Source organism: Antedon mediterranea, chromosome 2 (genome assembly GCF_964355755.1).
Source record: "Antedon mediterranea chromosome 2, ecAntMedi1.1, whole genome shotgun sequence".
Classification (NCBI taxonomy): domain Eukaryota; kingdom Metazoa; phylum Echinodermata; class Crinoidea; order Comatulida; family Antedonidae; genus Antedon; species Antedon mediterranea.
In genome coordinates this window covers 23076162-23102519 of record NC_092671.1, presented here as the reverse complement: position 1 = coordinate 23102519, position 26358 = coordinate 23076162, and the positions used below count along the sequence as shown (strand labels likewise).

General features: G+C 38.7%; 1 protein-coding gene across 3 annotated transcripts in view; it reads left to right on the top strand.

Annotated features, from left to right (window-relative positions):
* The window catches only part of LOC140040727 (histone-lysine N-methyltransferase SETDB1-like), a 373841-nt gene that overhangs the window by 65047 nt on the left and 282436 nt on the right, over positions 1-26358 (top strand). For all 3 annotated transcript variants that reach the window (XM_072086876.1, XM_072086874.1, XM_072086877.1), the window contains exons 5-8: positions 7106-7223; positions 7689-7779; positions 8515-8588; positions 16870-17002. In XM_072086876.1, the coding sequence (XP_071942977.1) occupies positions 7106-7223; positions 7689-7779; positions 8515-8588; positions 16870-17002 (416 nt within the window). The remainder of the gene's footprint in view (positions 1-7105; positions 7224-7688; positions 7780-8514; positions 8589-16869; positions 17003-26358) is intronic.

The following is a 26358-nucleotide window of genomic DNA, read 5'->3' as shown; positions in this document are numbered from 1 at the left end:
ATTTTTCCCCACCCCCGTCGGATAATGGATCAGTCCGCCACCAGTACACCCTCAAGTGAGACACACCCACTTATCATCGTCATCATTTCTTTTCGTAACGTCGTTGTGTACGTACGTCTTTTTATGAACACATTCCTGGAATTCCTGAAGAATTTGCGATAAAGACTTTAATACTGTAGACTGGAAGAGAAGAATAGAGCAAGAAAACGAAGCTAAGTGTAGTAGATTGTTATCTTGTGGTTGGATACGTTTAGAATCGTTACCCTTGGCTAGTTGCCAGGAGTTAAAATTTAGCGTTGTAAGCCGTTATCCAGTGTGTTTCACCTGGATAGAAATACTGGAAGATCTTTTGTTGTTCGTTAGGCTAGTGGGTAAAAGTAGGTCTGTTAGATCACCATGCCTAAGCAGGAGTGTGTTAAATGTAGGGGTCCCGGCTCTACCGTGAAGTGGGACCGCCACTTGGAGTGCATAAATTGCCGCACGTGTACCGAGTTGTCGCCGTGCGATGTTTGTATCCGCTGGACACCGTCCAAGTTCAAATCGCTCCCTAAGCCTAAAGAGCGCACAGAAGCTGTACCACCTCCGGAGGTGGGTACCGCCGATACGGCAGGCCTTCCTGCCATCGCGCCGGAAGTTAGCCTTCCAGATATGCCTGCACCGGCTGCGGCCTCTGCGGTTCCGGGGGTGAATGAGATTTCTCCGGGGTTACTGCAAGCCATTGTTGCAGCTGTGAGAGCTCTGCCGAGGGATGAGCCTGAGGTACCCTCTCAGAGTAGACCTCCTCCCCATATTCCATACATTGATGTTGGCCCACAGCAGACCTCATTTTTCGATGGTTCGTCCGTCCGGCAAAGGGACTACGATAGTGACAGGACGATGGCCTCGCTCTCTGACGATGATAGAGATAGCTTACGAGAGCAGGCCGGGTCAGGGGAGGAAGGTCTGCAGGCGCTAGTTATGCGGACGGTCCCCGCGGTGCTGTCCTTTCTCGGCGTCGACTTCACGTATTGTGAGCCTAAGCATACTCCTTCTTCTAAGCGGTATTCTACTTTTGGCGTACGCACGCCCTTTAAGAAGGTATCTTTGTGTCCGGTTACGCCTCTCGATCCTGAACTTGTAGAACGTGTGGAGCTGATCGCTAGAGAGTCCAAGATTTGTAGGCCTATGCCTTATAGCCTTTCATCGGCTTTTCCGGTGCCGCAGAAGCAATTCGATCTGTACATCGCGGCGCCGAGCGTCCTGGAGGCAGCGAAGGAACGGGTCCGTGAGGACCAGAACCTGGACCCGTCCAGGACTAATTTTTTGAAGCCTTCGGAATCCCGAACAGAGGACGTCCTTACGTCCGTCGACAGGGCCGCACACGAGACGCTTAGAGCCGCCTCTATGGCCGGGTACTTGCTATCCTTTCTGGCTGATCCAGAACATCCGCCCCAGGGCGATTCGGACGTGATAGCTCTACTACAGCAGATCATGGGCCTGGTTGTTGATCAACAGGCAACGATCTCATTATATGCGGCCGCGGCCCGTCGCGTTAACGTCTTGGGTGCGACTGACATCGCACCAACCGATTTCCGTAGGTTTACTACGTCTGACTCCTTCGGGGCGCATGACTTGTTCTTTGGCTCCTTTTCACAAAAAGAGGATAAATGGGCTCGTGAGAGGGAAGCTCGTCGGGAGACCAGAGCGCGCTTCCCGCAAAAACGTCGGGCTAGCAATTCACGCTCAAGGACAGCCGCACGACCGCCGCCAGTCCCTGCTGCTCCTCAGCAGATGCAGCCTCCCCCGCCGCCACCAGCTCAGCCTATGCAAAGCCAGGCTTCTACGTCAAGACAGGCTTCACACCCCCCTCGCGCTCATGACGGGCCTCGAAGCACTGCTCCAGAAAGGAGCTGTGGTGCATGTTCAAAAAGAACAACTTACGATCCCGGGACACGAATCCACCGTTTTCCTCGCCCAGAAAAAATCGGGCGATTGGCGACCCATCCTAAACCTCAAAAGTCTGAACAAGCGGTACATCCGGCCACGCAGGTTCAGGATGGAGACTGTCTCATCTATCCTGTTGGGGCTAAGACGAGGGGACTGGGCAGCCACAATAGACTTGAAAGACGCTTACTTTCACGTGCCTATTGTGCAAGAGCACCAGAGTTGGCTGCGCTTCCGCATTCACGATCAGGTATACCAATTCGTAGCTCTGCCGTTCGGCCTCTCAACGGCCCCACGAGTGTTTACTCGTCTAGTGAGAACCCTGGCGGCGTTCTTCCATCAACACGTGTACTTAGACGATTGGTTGATCGTGGCCCAGTCCAGGGACCAGCTGTTAAACAGCTTATCTTTTGTCCGCCTCGTGACGGAACAAGCAGGGTTCATAATAAACGAGGAAAAGTCATGTCTTCTTCCTTCTCAGAACCCTCTGTATCTCGGAGCCCAAATAAATTTTGTTACGGGCCGTGCGTGCCCATCCATCGAGCGTGTGGCCAAGGCAAGAACTGCAGTGCTACATCTTATCAATGCTCAGGCTCCGACGGCGTACGACTGGCTACGCACCTTAGGGTCACTAGCCAGCTTCGTCGCCCTCGTTCCGTTCTGCCGGTTGAGGATGCGGCCTCTACATCTGCACCTTCTGGCAGCTTACCGCCCGAAATCAGACCCTCTATACAAAGTGGTTCCAACGAATGCGTTCATTATCTCGCATCTCGAATGGTGGCTCGTGGAAGACAGGTTACTTGTGGGAACACCTATACAAAGGTCAATTCCGGATGTCCGTGTGGAAACGGACGCATCCGAAGTAGGCTGGGGCGGTCACATACCGTCTCCGGACATTCGCGTCTCCGGCCTCTGGTCGCCCGAGGAGACGCGCGCCCACATCAACCTGCTCAAACTTTGGGCAGTCGAGCGCTCGTTGGAGGCTCTTCTTCCCCATCTGGCAAATCGCCATGTTCTCGTCAATTCCGACAACACAACCGTTGTGGCATACATAAACAGGCAAGGGGGCACACGGTCCCCCACGCTATGTTGCCACACGTGGACGTTGCTAATGTGGTGTACAAGACACAACATCCAACTGTCAGTGGCCCACATTGCGGGTCGTCTGAACATAGTGGCGGACGCACTGTCCCGTCCACTTCTACGTCCCACGGAATGGCGTCTCCTTCCAATAATCTCCACCCAAATCTTCAACCACTTTGGGCGGCCCCATGTAGATCTGTTTGCGACGTCAGGCAACACGCAGCTCCCGACGTTCTGCAGTCGATATCGGGATGCACATGCGTGGGCGGTGGATGCCCTGTCCATACCATGGGACAACCTTTGGGCATATGCTTTTCCACCGATTTCAATACTGCCACTGGTCCTGACGCACATTCAGCGCCATCAATGCCGAGTCCTACTAATAGCGCCGTATTGGCCCAGGCAGCTGTGGTTTCCACTGCTACTAGGCCTTCTGTACGATCAGCCGTTACGTCTTCCGATTCGGAACGACTTGCTGACGCAGGGCCGAGCTCGGTTTGCTCTACCAAACCTCATATCCCTCGACCTGACTGTATGGCCATTGTCAGGGATCGCTTCAGAGACTCAGGCATTCCAGATGGCCCGGCCGCCCTCGCGGCGAAATCCCGACGGGAATCCACTCTTGCTGTCTACAATAGCCAATTAAAACACTTCTTCAAATGGTGCAAGCGCCAGAAGACCGACCCAATGAAAATCACTTTGGGCCAGGTCTGCGCATTCCTACATTATCTGTTTGAGTCAGGTCTGCAGATTCGCACCATATCCGGCTATCGGTCTGCCTTGGGTGCAGTAATTCCGAACTTTGAAGACGGCTCGACCATCTCTTCATCCCCTGCAATTTCTAGTTTGCTTCGCGGGATGTTTCGAGAACGGCCTCCTACTAAGGCCCTGATTCCACGTTGGGACGTCAATGTTGTCCTAGCCGCTCTTATGCGTCCACCCTTCGAGCCCCTGAGTAGGGCATCGCTTTACAACCTGTCTCTCAAAACTGCCTTTTTGATTGCACTAGCCTCGTGCAAGCGCAGAGGTGAACTGCACGCTCTTTCTCTGGAGCCAGGGCACATCAGGTTTGAACGGGGTGGCGCGCGGTTAGTTTTCAGAAAAGATTTCCTTGCAAAATCTCAGACATTGAACTTCTCGCCGCCGACTGTGTTTATTCCCACCATTGCTGCATATTCAGGGGTTGAGGAAGACAGACTTTGGTGCCCAGTGCGGGCACTAAAGTTTTACATCAAACGCACAGAGTCCATTCGGGTCTCAGCGTCACATCTGTTCGTATCGACAGTTGCACCCTTCCGACCGGCTGCTCGGTCGACGCTTGCAAACTGGGTCGTGGCAGCCATCCGGGCTGGTTACGACTCCACAAATACGCCTCCTCCGGCACATATGCACCAAGTGCGTGGCATAGCCGCTTCATGGGCGCTGTTTGCTGGAGTGCCCCTCCCAGACATCCTGCAAGCGGCATGGTGGCGATCACAGTCCACCTTCACATCCCACTACCTGTCGGATACCTCCGCAAACCAGTCTACGGTGGCGGCTTCAATCTTGAAGCCCAGACACTAGGTATGTATAACAATGTTACCTTGCCTCCCGCCTCCGACTAGACTCTAGTCCGGTGCTACACTGGCTTATGTTGGTTTATCCAGGTAAGCTAGGCACGATATAGACTACACAAACCAACAGTGGTGTTGGTAGTCTATGAGTGCCGCTTACCTGGATAAACGCCCTCCCTACCGTCCCCTCAGGCAGGTGGTCTTGAGAAATGATGACGATGATAAGTGGGTGTGTCTCACTTGAGGGCGTACTGGTGGCGGACTGATCCATTATCCGCCGGGGGTGGGGAAAAATTAATGTTATTAATGTTCTTCTTTTCGTAATGTTTACCTCTCGTCGGAGAGAGAGGCTTATGTTGGTTTATCCAGGTAAGCGGCACTTATAGACTACCAACACCACTGTTGGTTTGTGTAATAAAACATGTTATTAAATGCTTATAAAATATATAAAGTTGTTTACTTAACGGAATTCGGGCAAATTTATTGCTCTAACTTTGTGTAGTAACGATCAGAGAGATTCATGGTACACGCGCGAGAAAAAACATTCCGCTGCGGATGATTCGCATCCACCAATCAAATCAGCTAGAATCCAAAATCATTCAACCGTGAGCAATGCCAATCGCGAGAAAGCTCAGATTTGATTGGGTTACGATGACATCATATCACAAAATGGTGGTTTTGTAGTTGAGCCTCACGGAATATTCTGTTCCAAAAATGAAATACATGGATATTTTTTATGGTATATGTGCTTTTTCTTTAAAAATTTTGTATAATAAAGGCCTCATATCGAGAAAAAAACGGGTTTTTGGAACTTATAATAAATATATCTTAGACAAAAAAGCACATGGCATGTGGAACTATATAATCTTAGCGTAGGAAGACATACAAATCCCAGGTCATGAGAGGCTCAACTGCATGCAAAAAGAAGGTTGAATAGGGTAAGGTCAAAGACTTTTGAGTAAACAATCTACCGCGTACGGCATTTTTTACGTGTTTCGTTAGATGTAATGAAAATAAAAAATAGTTGATCTGAAGGGATCAATGATATGATATGTAAATAAACAAACACTCAAAAGAATTATGTTTACAGTTCAATTATTGTCAGAATAAATAGTTTATTTTTTTCCCGGCACCTTTGTTTTCCGACGGCCGAGATGATGTGCCGACGGAAACGAAATCAGGGGGGCCCGGGCCCCCGGCCCCCAACTGGATACGCCACTGCTTCTTGCTGTTAATTGCATCGTATGATGTAGTAAGAAGCAGTGCGAGGTTGGTTTGACATGATCTTCCCGAGACAAATCCATGCTGCCTAGGACTTAAAGCATTAGAAACATGTGATGACAAACCATCATGCACAATACGCTAAAAAATCTTATACACCAGCTAATGTAGAACGGTTAACAGGTATAATGTAGTAATGAAAATTTCCTCCCAGCTGATGTAGTTACTATCCCCAGCTAATGTAAAAAATATTATATATTTACAAACCTATGTCTAAATGCAGCTCTTTACTTAGCTATCTCGTAAAATGCGGCCATCTTGTAAGCGACCATACATCATAAGCAACCACCCTCGTTAGCGACCACCTCTATTTAATGACCACCTCTCTTAAGTGACAACCAACTCTTGTAAGGGACTGCTTTTCATAATTGACTTCTCTTAACAAGCACAGAGAAGTGGTCGCTTATGAGGTGGTCCTTAAAAAGAGGTGGTCTTTCAATAGAGGTGGTCACTTACGAGAGGTGGTCGTTACGGGATGTTGTCAATATAAGAAGCGGACTCTTAAGAGAGGTGGCTGCTTATGATGTGTATTGGTTTTAAGGAGGTGGTTGCCTACGAGAGGGGGATAGATTGATTGATTGATACGTAAAGAGAGAGGTGGTGGTCCTTTAAAAAAGGTGGTCATTTACGAGAGGTGTAGTCTTAAGAGAAATGTTCGCTAATACAAGAATTGGTCGATTATAAGAAGCGGTCCCTTCAATAGAGGTGGTCGCTAACGAGGGTGATTGCTTACGATGTACGATCTGTTTTTTTGGGAGGTGGTCACTTACGAGATGTTTTAAAAGTCGGTCACTTACAAGAGGTGGATAGACTGATAACTAAGTAAAGGTCACTTACAAGAGGTGGATAGACTGATAACTAAGTAAAGGTCACTTACAAGAGGTGGATAGACTGATAACTAAGTTAAGAGATGCATTTGCACATGATTTTACTAGTCTACATAGGTTTGTAAAATATATAATATTTTGCTACATTAGCTGGCAATAGTAAAACTACATTAGCTAGGAGGCAATTTTCGTTACTACATTATCTGTTGACCGTTCTACATTAGCTGGTGTTGATTTTGTATTTACTACACAAGCTGGAGGTTTTACTGTTTCGACATTAGCTGTCGTTTTCTACATTAGCGGTTGTAACAAGGCTGACTGGAACAATGTACTTCTTACATAACAATGTTTTGACACCTATTATATTTCTAACAGTCTCTTATAATAATTTTATTAATATTTCTTTTAACATTTTGTAAAAAAATATATATTGTACAGGTAAAAGTGAAAGTGAAGTTTGATAGGAAAGGAAGTCGTGGAATATTATCATGTAAACATATTGCTCTGAAGAATAAAATGAATTGGAAAGAACTTTGTGTAGGCAGTAGGATTATTGGTAATTATACATGATAATTCATTAATATTTGTGGAATTTTCAATACAGACGTAGAATGAATCTAATAATTATTTCTGTTGGGTACGCTTCCCTGCTGCATAGCATTGTTTGTCATCGTCAGTCATCGTCAATCTAGAAAAAGGCATAACGATTACTAAATTGTCAGAAATGGGTAATGGACATATCATGGGTGCGGGTTTGCTGTAAATGGTGAGTTCCCTTGAACCATAAAATCCCCTAGCTATGGGACTGTTAATGGTCAAAACCAGAGTGGCAACACCCTGGCTTTGCTGGAAAAGCATGTTGTGGAACTGCTCTAGCTTATGAATATACAGTTTGATTGTCAAACAGATTTGATTGGTGGTAAAAATCTGAACTGTTCATTCTGTCTAACAGAAGATTCAGTTGTGTTTGTTATCAAAGTTTTGTATCTCACTTTTATTAAGTTATACATTTTTTTTATAGCTAAATATGACAATGATGCTGATAGTACTATGAAACAATGCCTATATGCTGGGATTATTGCAGAAACTCCATTACCTTACAATAAACATAAGTGAGTTAATCATGTGTCATCAGAAAGAACTTTACTAATTACCGACCTTAATTTTGTTAAAAATTCACAAAGCTTTTAATAAATAATAGACTATATACTGATATTAAATCATGCCAGTTGTCTCAAGGAAGATATCAAAGTAGCAATAAAAATAAAAGCACATAAATTACTTCTAAAAAGAAGATGATTTAGAAGATGAAATCTTTCTCTTTAATTGTTTTGGTCTTACTGTATTTATTTGAATAAACGTAAACTGCGCGCTTTGAGTAACAACCCAATAGAACATCGCTTAAAATAAACCAAGCATTTTCATAGAATTTCTATTAAAAGTTAAAAATCTACTATGCAAGTAGTGTATACTCTGTTACTGACTCACCAAAAGGAGGTGTTTTTTGATAATCTTGATGTCCTACACACTCTCTGACTTGTAATTATAGTGTTTATTCCATTGATAAATTTGCAAAGATATAGAAATATATCTGAAAACAGTTAAAATCCTTGTAAAACTTTGATAACATGGTAATACACTTCAGAGCCTAGGCCTTTGTTGATTCCAAGATGCAACAAGATTGGTGTTTGTGCATGCCAATGAATTTGTTATAATAGACTGTCTTTTCTATCCTTTCATATTGGCGGATTATGTCGGCCATTAGTTTTCCAGAAATATTGTTTCGCTGCATCTCCAAATTAAGAATGTAATATTTAATTTCTTGTATTTTAATCTATATTTCTCAGATTTTTGGTATTTTTTGATGACGGGTTTGCTCAGTATATGGACTGTGATAACATTTACAAAGTCTATGAAGCAAGTAAGGTTTTTATTTTAAGCATTGTTTAGAGATTAGTGTTATCTTTCTTGGCTCCATCTAATTAATTAATAGGTTTAAGAGGCCAGACATTTTCTGTTTTACTATGCATGTTTTGTATACAGTACAATCAAGTATATCCACAGTTGTTAACAGTGTGCATTATAAACAGCAAACTTTTTCCTAACACATTAAATCATGTGTATTTAGTACGATGATTACGATCATAAGTATGGAATACGAGATTATCAATCAATAATCGACATGCTTAATATGTTCGTAAATAGTTAACACCTAATAATTAATGGACTCAATTTTGTTTATGACAATCTCACTCTGGAGAAGAACGTCTCTAAGGCACATACCACAAGTTGTCTTAGTTAAAGGGTTTTTATAGATGTTTACTACTAGGTCTATAATAATTGCACACACTTTTAAATGGACGCATCACAACTTATTACTGATTTACAGCAATGGCCAAAAGATTCATCAGGCAAGTATAACATAATTGAATAAAAATTCACCTAAAAACGCTTAAACCTGTTTTCAAGCTATTAATTTAGCGATGATCAATCCACCATATTTGAGACCAGCATCATGCTTCTCGCGACGGGAAATTTCCTGGAGAGTCGAGCGGCAGATCACGACTGATGAGTGATGCGGGCTTGGCCTAAACTGGTTAGGGCCTATAATTTTGCACAGTGGCAATTAAATTTTTTTTAATTATGTCTGGATATAAACAATAGAAAATTCAGTTTTTCCTCTGCAATAGTATTTTATACATAGTCATACTGTCAATTTTGTTCTGCCTAAAACTAAAGTTGTGACCGTAAAAAAAAATGTCTCTGGTCGAATCGTCCATAGGCTGAAAAATCTTTGATTTGACTAGCTTGAAAGCATGTCTTAATCTTATTTTTGACAATTTTTACCACAAGCTTGGGCTGTGTCTATATTCAACTTTTCAATCAATGTGACCTGACACTTCGAACAATTCAAGCGTTTTCGCTTTGTTGTTCTTTCTTTCTGGGTTTTGGCTTTTGATTGTTTATACTGCTTTTATTCTGCTCATCATTACACAATTTTCTTTTCTTTCATCGTGTCTACTGTCGGTTGCCTGCTTTTGTGCAGCATAGCTGATTTGTATGACATTTTGAACGACTTGTTGATGCCTAACAACAATCGAATCCAACATCATTCTCGTCAACATCATTCTCGTCAACATCAAAGGGCTAGAGCTATGCCCGATGATGAAGACATTCGCATTGCACCCCATGTTATCAGACGAAGAAGTGACAGCAGGAGACAGCGATTTGGCCTGATCAGATCAATCATCATTGAACAACAACGAACCAAATCGGAGGCTATTATAAATATATAACAATTCTAATCTCTGGAATCTGTAAGTTATGTCAATAATAGTACGAATTTTTATGTTTTTGATCGCTGCTTGCCTACTAAAAATGTTAGTATAGGCCTACCTAGGCCTAGTAGGCAGTGATAAAAAAAAAAGGCCTCTCTACTAGCCTATCAGGCCCATATGCAGCATTTATAATGGGGAAGGGGGTGTGAGCAACAATGGCTGGGGGCCAAAGGGCCGAAGGCCTGGCAAAATTTGCGTTATTTGCTGTTCTAAATACTGTTGTACTCTTTGTTGTGGCTTGGGCTAGTTAACATATTTTTGTTTGTATACCATTGATAATATAAATTTTGTATATATATAATGATATTGTCTTTAGTTAAACAAGACATGAAAAAATACCAACTGAAGAAATAGTGGACCTTTTGGGACTTAGGGGGGTGCGTCTGGATACGGGCCTGCCTATGTAGGGCCTAGGATAGAACCCTACTACTCTACTACTACTAGGCCTAGCCTAGCTATTTGGGTCTACTAGCATACTACTAAGTTAGGCTAGGGCATAGTCCTAGCTAGGCTTGGCTAATATGGGGGCCTAGGCCCTCTCTAACCTAGCCTATATAATTTATAAAATACACAAATGGTGGTGCTAGGTAGTAGGACTAGGTATGGCTAACAATAACATGTTCCGTCTAAAGAAAAGTATAGTGTGTATTGTTCGGTGAGCCTACACTTCTACATAAATTATTTGTTGGGTAAAGTCACGCACATTTCAAATTGTACCAACATTTGTTTCACCTGTGTACTGTATCATTTATTTTAATAATATATACGAATTTGTAAAGCGCCAATTCCAGCAACAAGTGATCAAAGGCGCTGTGAACTTAGATGTTACATCTTTTCAACAACATTCTTCTCCCCTAAGGGTCTCATCGTGTCATCAGCAGCCAACTACAGCGCCATTACGTCTGTCCATGACAGTGTGTGTATGAACTAGTACACCGGGGTAACCCCCTACTCGTTTCAAAAGATGTACTAGGTTCTTTAAAGTGCACATGAGCCAGATGTACACTAAACCTACGGTTTATAGTCATTATCCGAGAAGACTTGTTCTACCACCAGAACCATGGAGCAAGTGAGCCTCGAACCCTTGCCGATGTTATGGCAATGGATTATGGTTCCACTGTCTTAACCGCTCGGCCACACTCACTCACTCACTGAAATTTTGACTTTAGGTTTATGAATTTAATTGTCCTTATTATTTTACTCCCTTATAAAATAAAATATCAATCTAGTAATACTGTGCTTTTACAATTAACAATATTAATAATATTAACTGATAGAAGTATAGTGTCTGCTATGTGTGCACCTGCAGCCACCATTTGGAGGAGGAACCGCAGCAACCAATGGTGGGACATTGACTGCTTAAAGCAATATGATGACCATCAATGGTATGAAAATTTCAGAATGACGAGGGGACCATTCCATCTACTGTGTAATCAGCTGCATCCACATATTGTACGATCGACCACCCGGATGAGACAACCTATCAGCATAGTGAAGCTAGTATCGATGACGATCTATCGTTTGGCAACCGGCGAATGCTTTAGAACTATAGGGAACCTGTTTGGTGTTAGGAGAACAACTGCATATGAGGAATCTATATATGTTAAACGCCCTAAAGGTGATGACGGATGTTGGACATTTTTTAACGCAAGTTCGGTTTTCCCATGTGTGGTGGGGACATAGATGGTTCACACATCCCAATAATTGCACTTATAGACTTCGATGTTGGCCATCCTGGCAAGTGTCATGATGCATATGTGTATGAATCGTCCAGATTATTTAAACGGCTGAAAGAAGGAACATTCTACCCTTAACAAAACAATTGATAATGAAGAAATCCCCATTTTATTGCTTGGCGATTCTGCCTATCCACTATCAAAATTTCTAATAAAGCAATATCCCGAAGGTTTGGCTAACCCATCCCAAAAACGTTTTAATGAGAGATTGTCCCGTACACGCATAATAGTTGAGCACACGTTTGGCATGACGAATAGGAAGATGGAGGTCGATTATGAAGCGTAATGATACAAATTCACAACACATTCATGTTGTTGTGACTGCATGTATTATACTCCATAACTTATATTATATAATATTTTGTGAACCACCCATTTTATTTAACTTTGGTAAAAGTATCATACAGTTGTAAATATCTATAGTACTAGGATTTACCAAATGCAGTATCATGTTAATTGTGTCCCATTGTACATAAATGCAGTACACTATTATTTAAATAGCTGTAACTTTTACATGTTAATAAAACACATTGTTACAGTATTTTCTAAAATGTAGTTTATCTGTTTTATTTTTGGTTGTCGTATTTTAATATTTAACACATGCATGTTTTTACGCTAGTTATGTGGCCTACTAATGTCTGACATTGGATCACCCCATATTATGCCACATTTTGTTCGGTATGATGGGGAGCAGCTGTTGTGACCAACTTCTTCAAAAACTGTTATATTAGCATGAAGTGACATTGCAATCAAACAAAGGAAAAATTACAAAGCAATTAACATTAATTTCAATATACCGGAACAAATTCTAAAAAAAACTGCACATTTACAAAATATCCCACTGAATGGTTCACTTTTTTAAAGACTAAAAAACAGAAACACAAACATTTTCAAAATCTTGAAAAACCTTTTAATATCAGAAGTAACCAATACTGCATTGTACAATAGCACCAATACATGTCATATAATTTAGCACACAACACAACTATAGAAAAAAAAATGTTAGTGTTAAAGTTATTACAGTATATTGAATCTGTGTTAAAAACAATTGCTGATCTAATTGGTAAAACTTTATTAAATTCTAAAAATATATACAGCAAGCACATAATAAAATGACAAAGTGCTGTAGTAAAATTATTTCTAGTAAGTCGATGCGTAAAACTGTATAGTAATATATAGAGCATGGTACGCTTGAAAACTACCGTATTTGATTTGGTAAAAATTTAATTCTCTACTATGCAAATAAGATTTGGTTAAATATATATATATCAGTACATCAAAATTTACAAGGTGTTTTTGCTGTTCTATAACAGTCACCACCTAAAATAACAGTTAGATAATTGATGTAAATCACCATTGTTTATTTTCAATACAATGTCCATAATTATTAAAGATCACAATTATTAATCATGTTTTATGGCCTGAATGTAAACCAACGAATCTAGCCCTCCGTCAGAGGTGGGTCAGAGGGGACTAACCGAAAACAGAGTAGGCCTAGGTAGTCTACTACTACTACTACTAGTGGTGATTGCTGCCTAGGCCTAGAGAGGTTAGGCCTAGCCAGGACCCTTGCTCGGCTACCCTTAGATAGCCTAAAGAGAGAGGGTAAAGGTGATAATTAAATTATGATATAGGCCTACATATTCCTACATTCTTACCTAATATTGCGTCGTAAAACGGCGATGTTGCCCGGCTATGTCCACTTGCGTTGTTTGTTTTCTTAGTGGCCCGATATTTTTTTTTCAAATATTCGATTCTATCGCGATTCAATTCCCAGGTATTGTATTGACAATCCGGGAAGGCTTCGATGAGCCTCTCGCATATACTGGTCCAAACTCTCAAATTGTATTTCATGCTTTCAAAACCTTCCTGATGGGTCTTTTCACCCCAGATTTCAATTAACGCATGTGTTTTAGCGTGTGCCCAATTTTTTTTCCCGATTTTCCTTTCGGTTCCTGTTTTTCTTTTTCTTTTCTTGGCCATTATAGGTATGTGTTCGCGGGAGGAGCTGCTTGGTGAAAATGTCAACTTCGCGCTTTTTATTTTTGTTTTCTGCATGCTGTGCATGTGCGCTTGCTCAAAGTAGGGGTCACTATTTAGCGCCCTCAACAATTACTTTTCATGGCTCAACACTAGCTGACTTACCGAGTGTAATTAGTCCAAGTGGGAACGACGGTAAGAGTTACCGAAAATGTTACCCGTGACCTCGGTAAGATCTCACTCTAAAATTTGACCCGATTAAGTCCAGTGCGAATGAGGCTTAAAGCACCTTTTAAAGAAACAATAGAGATATTTGGAGGAAGATTTGCACAGGAAAAGACGCACAAGCATGTCCATCGCAGATATAGTGTAATTTATCAAATTCTCTTGTCATCAACACTACACATTTTAGATTCCAAGAAAACATTTACAGATTACAGAATTTGGCCAATGAAAGTACCAAAAGCCCCAACGAGGGGCTATGCGCGCTAAGCTATTTGTTGGGGTAATATCAAGTAACATGGTTAGTGATCGTTTCATTTTAATTTTTATTGCTGCTCTGAATAGTTCGATCATTTTTAGAAACTTTATACATAGTTTCATATCGCCATCAATATATAATTCAGATATGCTGTCATCAATTGTTTCATCAAGCATAATAGAAAAATGTTGAGAATTCTTCATCGAGCTGGTTAGAAATAAACTTCCTGAATTGATTGGTTACTACAAGATGTTGTTCGCAATATAAACTCTTAAGCTGTAGGTAGTGTAACAATGAATGTCAGGGTAGAGTAGGCCTTGTATTGAGTTACAAATTAATGTAACCATGGGAACATTTACCTTATCTTGAGTATGGCTAGCTTGTCTGTTGTTAATGATGTGCTAGGTAAAAATGTTTAGTTAGGCCTATAATATGGTGGTCGGCAGCCGGTTTCAAAACTGTAAATCTTGGTCGGAAATTTGTTTGAGTACTAATACAGGCCTGTACAGTGCTTACCAGGTATGTGTGGAATGCTGAATTCTAGATATTACTTGATTTCATATATGATGAACATACAACATTTTTCAAAGGGTGAATCTGTTGTATAGACATACATTTGTGATTTTGTAACTTTCTCTCATTGAGCTACTTGCATAAAAAATAATACCAAGCCATACTGTAGGGTCTGTTTCTGCTGAAAAAATAAAATTAATCGATACCACAAACCACAGAATTGACCGCGTTGAAAATGTTCTCCGACGTTAATTGGTTACCTGGTATTCGGTTTTTAAAAATCACGCCATCCATACCCACAACGCAGTTCAAGTTATGGAACGCCGATCAGAGTTGCTTTGTTTACATCCTATCGCTGCCTAAAACTCACATGTAGGATTAAAAAATAAAATTGAACTCTTACGTATAGCTATATTATTTGTAAAATAAACATCTAAGCTTACTACCGTACCACATACAATAGAATAATGATGTTATATTAATACGGGAACGTCGGCGAGAAAGTTCGTTTCGCCGTTATTTCTACTCTTGGGCCTAGCTACGCTATATATTTCTACCGAAAACAACAGGCCTAAAAAGGACATGCAAAACATTGTTATCCTGGACTGGTGGGATGATGTACTTGTAACACAGAATCCTTGAGTCTCTTTGTATAGTTCTCCCCCACAAAATAATAAAAATCCAATGTTATCTCATCGGTCCACATTGTTGTTTTGCTGATTGTTGTCGATTGCACAAATAAAAAGCAGTGAGTGAGGGTTGCCACACTCTAGAGGTCAAAGTGCTAAAAATTGCTCCGCAATAATCAGTTAAAACAAGAAATAATATGTTAAAACATGCAATGGATGAGTGTTTTTAATCTGTAATTTTTTACTCGGTTATTTCATTTTCAAAAATAATCAAATTAATAATCGGTTAATAACCAATTATTCCTGCTCAGCAGAAAGGCCATAAAAAAAGTTCATGTTTTGTCATCGAGGTCAGTTGTCCCATTAAAGTAAGGTCATTGTTTAACCCATTGACTGCTGGATGTTTATTGGCCCAGTGTTATGTACTGCCAGTACTTTTCATTTTCAGTGGTGGTTATTTTTTAGCAATTTCAAAATAAAGACAATTTTTGACCGGATAGAATGATGTTGCAAATAACTTATAAACTATTGATAATTTGAAAAAAATAAATAATAAAACAAATGTTCATCAGACATATCTACTGTATTTTTATTTTAGCAATATTTGCACAGCTAGCTGGGTCTAGGCCAAGTTAGTTAATAAAATAGTAGTAAAAAGCAAAACTCTCCCTTAGCAGAAATGGTCCACAGGCCTGTCAAGAGTGTCAGCCCATAAAACATACAATTGTAATTTGATTATATTAACTGCCCAGCAAATACAACCCAAGGGTACTATTAGGTCATTTACAACAAGGTCACCTGGACAGCTCATGAAAATTCCTACATGGTTTTCAGCAATTTCTGTAGTGAAATGTCGTGTCACACTCCAGCTGGCCTCTCATGTGTGTCAAGATAAACAATCAGAACTCGTAAATTGTTTAAAACGGACCAAGATTTATTACCCGGATTTTTTCAAAAACCCTGGTGAAATGGACTGATTCTGCTAAGGGAGAGAAATGCCTAATGTAGGCCTAGATAATTAATAAGTCCTCATCCATACCACCTTGCCTTGGCCTTCATCACTTTCTTTCTAGACGTCAATATCCGAGCCATCTTCATCAAGCACAGCAGCGACGACTCCCGGTGGAAGTGAGCTTCCTTTATTTTAAAACTGACATTTTTAACCTCAAAATAATCAAATTTTCAATATAGTAAGCCCTACAAATGTTCACGTTAAAATATAGAATGGTTCATTGGCTTTCGTTTAATATGCATGTCAATACAATTAGACTCGTAGAAGACGTTATGTAGGCTATTTTATTGACAAGTTCATTTATTCCCGTTAATGCGAACTTGGCACAGCCAGTAAAACTAGCCTATTATAGGCGAAGTTGGCACAGCGAGTTGTGGCGTCCTGTTCGCATAAATGCGAAGTTGGCAGTCAATGTGTTAAACTTGCATTCCCACTTTTTCTTTATTTTGATAAATTTAATATCTATTTAATATATATTAATTTTTATCTACAAAGTAGTATTTTTTTCTCTAGGCAATTATGTATGGGAAGATGTCCATGAAGATTCAAGAGAATTTATTAAAGAATACTTAGATAAGTATCCAGAACGTCCCATGGTTCGTGTAACAGATGGGCAAGTTCTAAAAACAGAATGGAAAGGAAGATGGTAAGCTGGTTATTTTTTATTATAACCTGAGTATATTAACTACTCCTTTGAACTCTTGCACGTTCACTGTTGTTACACAGTGAGCAACCACAAGGCTGTTCATTCGCTGCGTTTCAAAATGTGCCTTCTATAATTGTTGTTCATGTCCAAAATTGGCCTTTACGAAAGGTAGGTGTGTTATACAGCAAATACTGAATGTTTCATATTCGTGCAAATGAACAAATAATTTCGTTCATTTGGCAAAAGATGAAATCTTTTATTTTCTTCTTTTCGGTATTTGAAAAATTAAAAAATGATCGAAAGAAGGAAATGCGACGAGATGGAACATACCAATGAACAAGTTGGGCGATATAATATGACGGGGGAAAAAGATAAAGTTTTAAATGTTAAAACAAAGATTTTGAAGATACATTATTTAATGAAAAGCCAATGAAGTATTATTAAAGTACTACTAGCAGGTCCAATGGACGAGAATCAAGAAGATAGTACAGTAATATAGTATACAAATAATGAATGTTTATGAGTGTAATGGTACAAATAATGGCATGAGGTGAATGATGAAAGGTTATATATCAACAAGGCAACGTTGAGTTTAACCTTTCATAATTCACCAAATGCCATTATTTGTTCCATTACACGAATATAAAACATTCATTATTTGTTTTATATAACATCTAAATTAATGAATTAAATGAAAGGTAGCTCTAGCCACGGCCTACATACATTTCATTCACATTGATTAAAACAGTAACATTTGGTTTTTAATATTATATTAAATCTTATATTTATATGGATTTTATAAACACACCTACTTCAGTGTTAATTATGTCCACGACAAAACAATCCTAGCAAGGCTAAAACGCCTAGGCTAGGCCTAGCCTAATACTAACAGGCCTAGGCCTAACCTAGACCCTAGTACTAGCTTGTTGGCTGAAAGGCAAAACTTTGACAGAAAATTAGAACTTATCTAGGCTAATTATCTAGGCTAATTATGGTTTTTCCAACGATTCCATGTCTTGTAGAGATGTTCCCATTAATTAATCAAAATAATAAAAAAAAAAAAAAAAAAAAAAAGTACTATTAAACGATCGTTTAATAGTGCGTACTATTGCACGCCATGTGACATTCGTCCAATCAAATGACAGGAATTTATTTAGGTGTTATATAATAATAATATACAAATAATGAATGTTTATGAGTGTAATGGTACAAATAATGGCATGTGGTGAATGATGAGGTACATTATACATTTATATAGAAGGAAGATAGGCACTGTATTCTTCTTTATATGTCAGTTTCTATTTTGTTTTAAAAGCAAGCAATTTTAAATACAAATTTGCATCGCAAATAATATTAATGCTCACTGTAAAATGAATGTTTGAAATACATGCAGTCAAAAAAGAATCTCATAAATCATGCTTCCTACGTTTTTTTCATATTGGACAATGATATGCGGCCGTCATACGAACATAGGTTGCGTACTCTAAAATTACCCACTATTTATAATAGACTAAAATTCATTCGTCTTATATTTGTTGTGAAGTGCCTCTATACAGATTTCCTAATTGATGGTGCCTTGCTACCTCCTACACCTGTTGAACGTAGAAGTGAGAATCTTGTTTTCAGTCTCGTACTAATGCTTTTTTTTACTCTGTTTTTATTTCAATTCCACGGATGTGGGATGAGATTCCGGTCTATATCACGTCATGTTCATTTACAACGATAGTAATTTTTATTCTGCTTTATATAAATTTTATGTAACTGGATTGTTAAATGTTTAACCTCGTTACGGTCATTTTGCCAACCAGCACTATCAGGAGAGTCTTCTACAGCGATATTCTTTCTGCTTTTTGACAATCCGCCAGAATAGTGTCCTGTTTTTTTTCCTTGCCAACTGTCTTGCTTGTTCTATGTAATATTTTTCTTTTCTTTTTTGTATTATTATATTTCTTATCTGGAAAATGAATGAATATGAATATGAATATCAAAAAGTGACCGATCGACCTGTTTTTTCGTGCTAAGAACCCCTACTATACGAGAGGTGGTTGGTTATGAGAAGCAGTCCTTTAATAGAGGTTTTCATTGACGAGAGTTATGATCGTTAAGACAGGCGGTCGCTTACGCGAGGGGGTTAATGATGAGAAGCGGTCCTTTAAAGGAGATGGTGGTCGTTCAATAGAGGTGGTCACTTACGAGAGGTCGTTGTGACGGGGATAGTTGATTATGAGAAGCGGTCCTTTAATAGAGAGAAAGAGGTCGTGTTGGTCGCTTACGAATACGAGAGGTGGTCGATTAAAAGAAGCGGTCCCTTAACAGAGATGGTTGCTTACGATGTGTGGTCGTTTTAGAAAGTTGGTTGCTTGCGAGAGGTGGAAAGACTCACAGTAAGTAAAGACCGATGCTTGCACATGAATTAGACATTTTTGTAAAATATATAACATTTTCTACATTAGCTGGCGATAGTAACTACATAAGCATGGGAGGTAATTTTCGTTACTACATAAGCTGTTGACTGTTTCTACATTTAGCTGGTGTTGATTTTTATCACTTACGGGAGGTGTGTGGTCGTTAAGAGAGGTGATCGCTTACGAGAGGTGGTCGATTATGAGAAGTGGTCTCTTATGAGAAGCGGTCCCTTATGAGTGGAGGTGGTCGATTATGAAAAGCGGTCCCTTAACAGAGATGGTTGCTTACGATGTGTGGTCGTTTTGCTTACAAGAGGTGGAAACTGATAGCTAAGTAAAGATCGATGCATTTGCACATGATTTAGACATTTGTGTAAAATATGTAACATTTTCTACATTAATAATAATAATAATAATAATAATAATAATGCGCTGCTCTCACAGCATTTATTTGGTCCAATAAAACATATCATTGGAAATTCGATTTTTGTACACTATTAAAAAGAACAATAAATATATAAGAACATTATACACACTATACAAAATTGCACAAAAACGATAACACAGTAAATTACTGAAACAGAACCAAATTATCTAGTAACGGTGTTGTTGAAAACTGTAATTGACTTAGGGATAAATGATTTGGAATAACGGGTTGATCGTACACGGTGGGATTGAAGTCGGATTAATGATGGAAGAAAATTATATTCTTTGAAGAGGGGATGAGAAGGTTGTGGTAGGATACGCTTTATCATAGTATTTTCATATGTAGATGTCATATCATCTATGGTCATTGCAGTAATCCTACACGCCCTTCTGTTTATTTTATTTAATAATGCATGATCTTTTAGACTTAAAGAGTTAACCCAAATTGTAGAACAGAATGAAATGACACTAGAAATCATAGAATTATAGTAAAGTTTAAGAATTGTGTTGTCAATATTAAATTTTGTTAGTTGACGCATCATATAAAGTCTTTGTTGACCCTTTTTATAAAGTCTGAGTGTGTTTTGGTTCCATTTTAACCGATCATCAATAGTGGTACCTAAATATTTGAATTCAGACACAACCCTAATGTTATCATTTCCAATTTTCAGATTTTCATGTAATATATTTTTCCGGAAGTCAATTATCATTTCACATGTCTTTTTGGTATTTAATTTTAAATAATTATCATTACACTAGTCAGTAGACCTTGATATCTCATTATAATATTCATTTATAGAGTCGGGCTTACTTTCTGTGATTAGACCAACAAGAACAGTGTCGTCGGCATTTATATATCGGTATATCAAAATTCACATAAAAATTACATACATGGCAGCACATGGCTGAATTGCATATGTATTACATTATAAAAACTATTTAAACTATAATCACTATCAACAATACATACATATATAAAAACGAATAAATTAGACTGCAGTTAACTCAAATAATAGTAAAACAAGCAAAAAAAAAATAAAAAAGCTAGTTTGTTCAAAAGTTCAACCATAAAAGGGACAGGACTAGTTTGGAAACGTTTTGTTTTGTAACTATAGTTTTCCACTTTACGATTAAGCCTAAGGGTCATGCAGGATCTATACTGAGGGGCAGGGAACCAGGTGGAGAATTGACCAGAGGCGTGTGCTTTAGAGGCAAAAACCTTGCAAGAGTGCCATCTTGTGTGGAGTGGTTGAAGATTTAAAATGGCAAGAGAATCCGAGTATGTTGTATACTCATTGCCCAACACAATCTTGCAGACACGCTTCTGAATCTTTTCCACCTGATTCACCTGTCCCTGCGTAAGACCTGCATGCCACAAAGGGGCTGCATACTCAAGCACCGGTCTCAGATAACCTTTATAAACAGAAATAAGTTCATTACTATTAAGACCTGCTTCTCTCAACTTGCGTATCATAAACATTTTCTTGTTAGCTTTAATACAAATGTTATCTACATGGCTTTGCCACTTTAAATTGTTTTGAATGATTACACCTAACAATTTAACTTCCTGAACTACAGCCAAAGAGTGATTAGATATATGCAAATCAGGATAGGGGGATAAATGTTTACTAAAATTGATATGCATTGCAAGGCATTTATTTGGATTTAGTTTATTAATAATGCTCCATTCAGTGTCTAAACTAGTTTGAATCGATGTACCACCATTAGTCCTATTTTCCCCAAGTGTGAGGTCGTCTACATATTTCCAGACTTTCATTTTGTTATTATTGATATTAACTAGAGCGTCATTGATCATAGCCAAAAATGCTATGGGACCAATGATTGTGCCCAGGGGCACTCCACCCATCAACTCAATCCAATCAGAGTACGAATTTTTATATCGGACTCTTTGTTTTCTTTCCGTCAGGAAGTCCACCACCCACTGTACGAGTGGAGGAGGTGCCCCAAGTTCGAGTAGTTTTGTGACTGAGATTTGATGGTCAACTAACTCGAACGCCTTGGAAAAATCAGTTAGCACAATTAGTGTGCTAATGTTTTTCGGCTTCTCTGCACCAGAACCTAGATGGTGGTAAATATCAATCAGACAGTGGGTGGTGGACAATCCTTTGCGGTTACCGAATTGTCTATAATCAATCCGGGGATTAATTGGCTCAACAATCCATTTACAAACACGACCTTCACCAATTTTTGCTAGGCACGGGGTCAAGGAAATCGGGCGTAACTTGTCAATTGATGGTGGGGCCGTTTTAGGGAGTGGGATCACATTGGCTTCCTTCCATTGGGTTGGCACTTTGCTCTGCGTAAGGGATGCATTAACTATATTTGTCACTGGTTGACTTAATTTGTATGCTACAACCTTTAATAAACGTGGGGGTAAACCATCTGGGCCACCAGCCTTACAAGTGGAAAGTTTATTCATATCGTCAAATATCTCCCAAGGCTGGACCTGGGGAGGAGGCACTGGGCTAGGTAAATAGGCAGGGAGATCAGTTAAAACCAAAGGTTGTTGTGAGTTGGCGGCTATAACTAATTGCTTATTAATAGCATTAGCAGCTCCTACAAAATCTGTAGGTGCAATATCTGTCATTTGGATGGTAATATCAGATTTGTTCATGTTTGCTAAATACCTGACCTCTTTGTGCCATTTCCCAGGTTCAGTCCTTTGGAGTCTTCGAACTTTATTAATATTGTGTGAAGCCTTGGCTTTTTTAATTTTCTTAATAATTTCGTTTTTGAGGCTAGTCCTGGTGGTTTTATCACCGATGGCAAACGCTCTTTGCCTTTGGTTAATCAGGTTCTTTATATGAGCCGTCATCCATCGTTTGTCCCTGTTATGTAATTTCACAGTTTTGCTTGGAAAAAAACTAAACACCATGATTAACCGTTGGATAAAAAGCGTCTGCCTTGGACTGAATATCAACAGCTTCATAAACATTAGACCAAGTTTGGTTTTGGATCCAATTACCAAATTCTCTTACTTTAGAGTCCTGCATACTTGACTGCCATACAGTAGTCGGACAGAGGGCAGCAATCGTTGGTGTAGAGGATGTACAGCAGGGGGATAAGACACATCCTTGTGGCGAACCGGTATTATTGTAGAGTATATTAGAGGTGTGTTTGTTTACTTTGACTTGTTGGGTCCTATTATGGAGAAAGTTTCTAACCCACATTATCAATGATGATTAATATTGAGTTTCAAGAGCTTGGTTAAAAGAACATGACATTGGATTGTATTAAAGGCCGAGGAAAAGTCAATAAATAAAACTCTTGAATAAGTACCCTTTTGATCTATATGTTTATGTATGAAATGTAGGAGTGTTGCTGTAGCATCGTCTACACCACGATGCGCTCTGTATGCGAACTGCATTGGGTCAAGCTTATTTTCAACAACAGCCTTAATCAGACTAGCTACAAACCTCTCAAGACATTTCATAACTAGTGAAGTTAATGCAATGGGACGAAAATCGTTTAAAGCCTTAACAGGTGACAGCTTTGGAACAGGAACAATAAGTGAGTGTTTCCAAATAGATGGAACAACTGATAAACTAAGCAACATTTGAAAAATGTGCTGAAAAATGTATGCCAATTCCGAAGCACAACTTCCAATCAGTTTTCCACCAAGTCTGTCAGTGCCTGCGGCTTTATTCGATTTAGTTCGGCGAAAAAGATTTCTTACCTCATCTAAGGTTATCAATGGGTAACTCTCAGAAACTAAATTTTTACAAATCTCAGTTGACCTACTCTCGAAGTTTGACTCATCAAACCTGGTATAGAATTTATTTAGGGATTCCGCCAGGCTTGCTTCATCAAACCCGGAGAGCATCTCAAAAAGAGCTTTCATTCCATGCTTTTCGCGTGTTTTTATCCTGAAAGTGTTTTTCAACCTTTTTTAAAATTTAGTTTTACTCTTTTTAATACTGTTTTTTTACTGGTGTTTTGCTTGTATTAATTTATTTTTATCATTAAATTTGAATGCTAACCTTTTGTTTCTGAGAGCAACCTTAACGCTCTTATCTACCCACGGTTTATCATTAGGATAAACTTTGACACATTTACTTGGAATGGTCAAGTCCTCACAAAAGTTGATGTAAGACGAGACAGATTCAGTAGGTTCATTATTAATGGTTGTAACAGTGTGTCGTGAGGTAATTTCCTGCATGATCGTAATCAAAACGGTACTGGGTTTGGTCTACTAGCGCTCCCAACTCGTCATCCATTCATAGAAGCCTTGATGAAGTAAGCCTACCTGGTGGTGACCATAGAACGGTCCCGAGATAACGAATATAATTCGGCTTTAGTCGATAGAAGATTGAAATATTGTTAGAGACAGAGGAGTATACAATGTTTGATTATGTGTGATATGTTCTATTATTCAAATGATGTTCCGCATAAGGAGATGAAGATAGTAGTTAGGTGTAATGATTTTGTATATCAATTAATTATCCTAGACTGTATATTATGCGATAATTATTATTTTATATATATTTTTTTAATATTTATTGTTATGATTATAATAATATTAATAAAAAGATATTTGTTAGTATAAAATTAAAAATATAAAATATAGATATAAAGAAGAAAAGCAAAGAGATTATGGAGCGGATATTCCTTAATATACAAATCGTAAGTTTAATTTATAAATTTTAGGCGATCTTGTCAAAGGTCAAGCGCCTATAGCCTGCCACTTTTCGATATTCAATATTGAACTTGACCTGACGTGGTTCCACAATATCTTTATATGGAAATAGTAGAGTGGATAGAACATAAATTAATTTAAATTTAAAAGTTTAATAGTACCTTAAAACTGGTTTTTAACTGAATCGATTGATGTCTTATCGTTTTATGTATGATTTAGTTTGGTTTAAATTATGTTCGATAAAAGTGCGTACGTATAGAATGAAATGCTCGCGTTACGATGTACGCGTGTAATGCTGTTTATATCGTATAATAGTAAAAACAAAAAGGAGAAAAATATAAAAGGTACAATGGTAGAAAAATAAAAAAGTAGTTGGAGGTTTTACTACATTAGTGTTGGATTGTTCTACATTAACGGTTGTTTCGACATTAGCTGGCGTTTTCTACATTTGCGGTTGTAACAGTGCTGTCTTAATTCGAAATGTTCTCGCCAAAGATGTAATAAAAATGATGTGCGATTTAATTGACAAAATTGAATTTGAACTGTATTCTGTTCCCGATTTTTGTCTGCTGCTACATTCCACTGCTGCTACATTCCACTACCTCTTACCACGAACCAGAGGCATTCGCTTACCTGAACACTCTGAATTTATCTAATAAGAGGCTAATAATAATGGGGGATAGGTTTGGAAATACAAGGAGTTGCGAAATTGCTAATTTACCTTTTGAAACAGCATACATGGAATCGATAAATATAAAGTGTATCAAATTAATAGTAATGCTCGATAAATAACTTCTGGGATAGACAGCATGATACTCTTGAACTATTTAAAATTGAGACTTGAGCTAGTGAAGATTAGTCCACATCATCACGAGACAATGTTTTTCCTGCTGCGCCATGCAAAATTGAATCAACTAAACTATTTAATTATGCATACATAGCGCCCTCATTTGTTATTCGCCCTCTTTAGATGTGATGAAAGACCGTTTGTTATTGGTCAATACTCATGGTAGTAATCTGGTACGCACGGCTATGCGCTTCGGGAAATATATTTCCTCGAACAAAATATCATTCCCTCTGGGATGTCAAATCTTATATTTAACTTCTAACCAGGCAATATCTGTATAATATTCACTCTAATACAACATTGTTGTCCAAAAATGGCTGCAAATTACCATTTCTGGCATTTTGACCTTTGACCTTGTCTTATAAAATTGCTCAGGACCTACAGTATATATTTATATTTGATCTAATGAATTTTTTTTGTCCAAAAGCGAAAGGAAATATTTGTCTTGACCTTGACCTTCTATCTGGATAACTACTGATCATAGAGACAAGTCTTATTTCTGATATTTTGACCTTTGACCTTGATTTATCGTATCTCAGTAACCAATAATCGGAGAGACACGAAATAGGGCTCAAATTGTTCAGAAACTATACATTCATATTCATTATAATGAGATGTTTTTACACAAAATTGCCGATTTTACAACTACTGTATTGACTTTTGAACTATTAGTCAAATATAATAATATAACTCTGCAACATTTTGGTCTTATGACATTTTTTTTTAAAATTGTTTAAAACATGTTTGTACAAGAATGGCTGATATTATGGTTATTGACCTTTGAACTACAGCATAGGTCTACTGTATAATAAATAAAATTGCATAACTATGAAATTATTTAAACACAATAATAATTAGTAAAATTATAAAATTCGCTGCAATCAAATATGATGTCTTATGATTTATATAGATTTAAAAAAAATTTGAACAAGCAAGTTACATTTGGAAATTACCTGCCATCAATATGATGGATTATGATTATAGATTTAAAAAAGAATTAGAACACGTCAGCTACATTTTA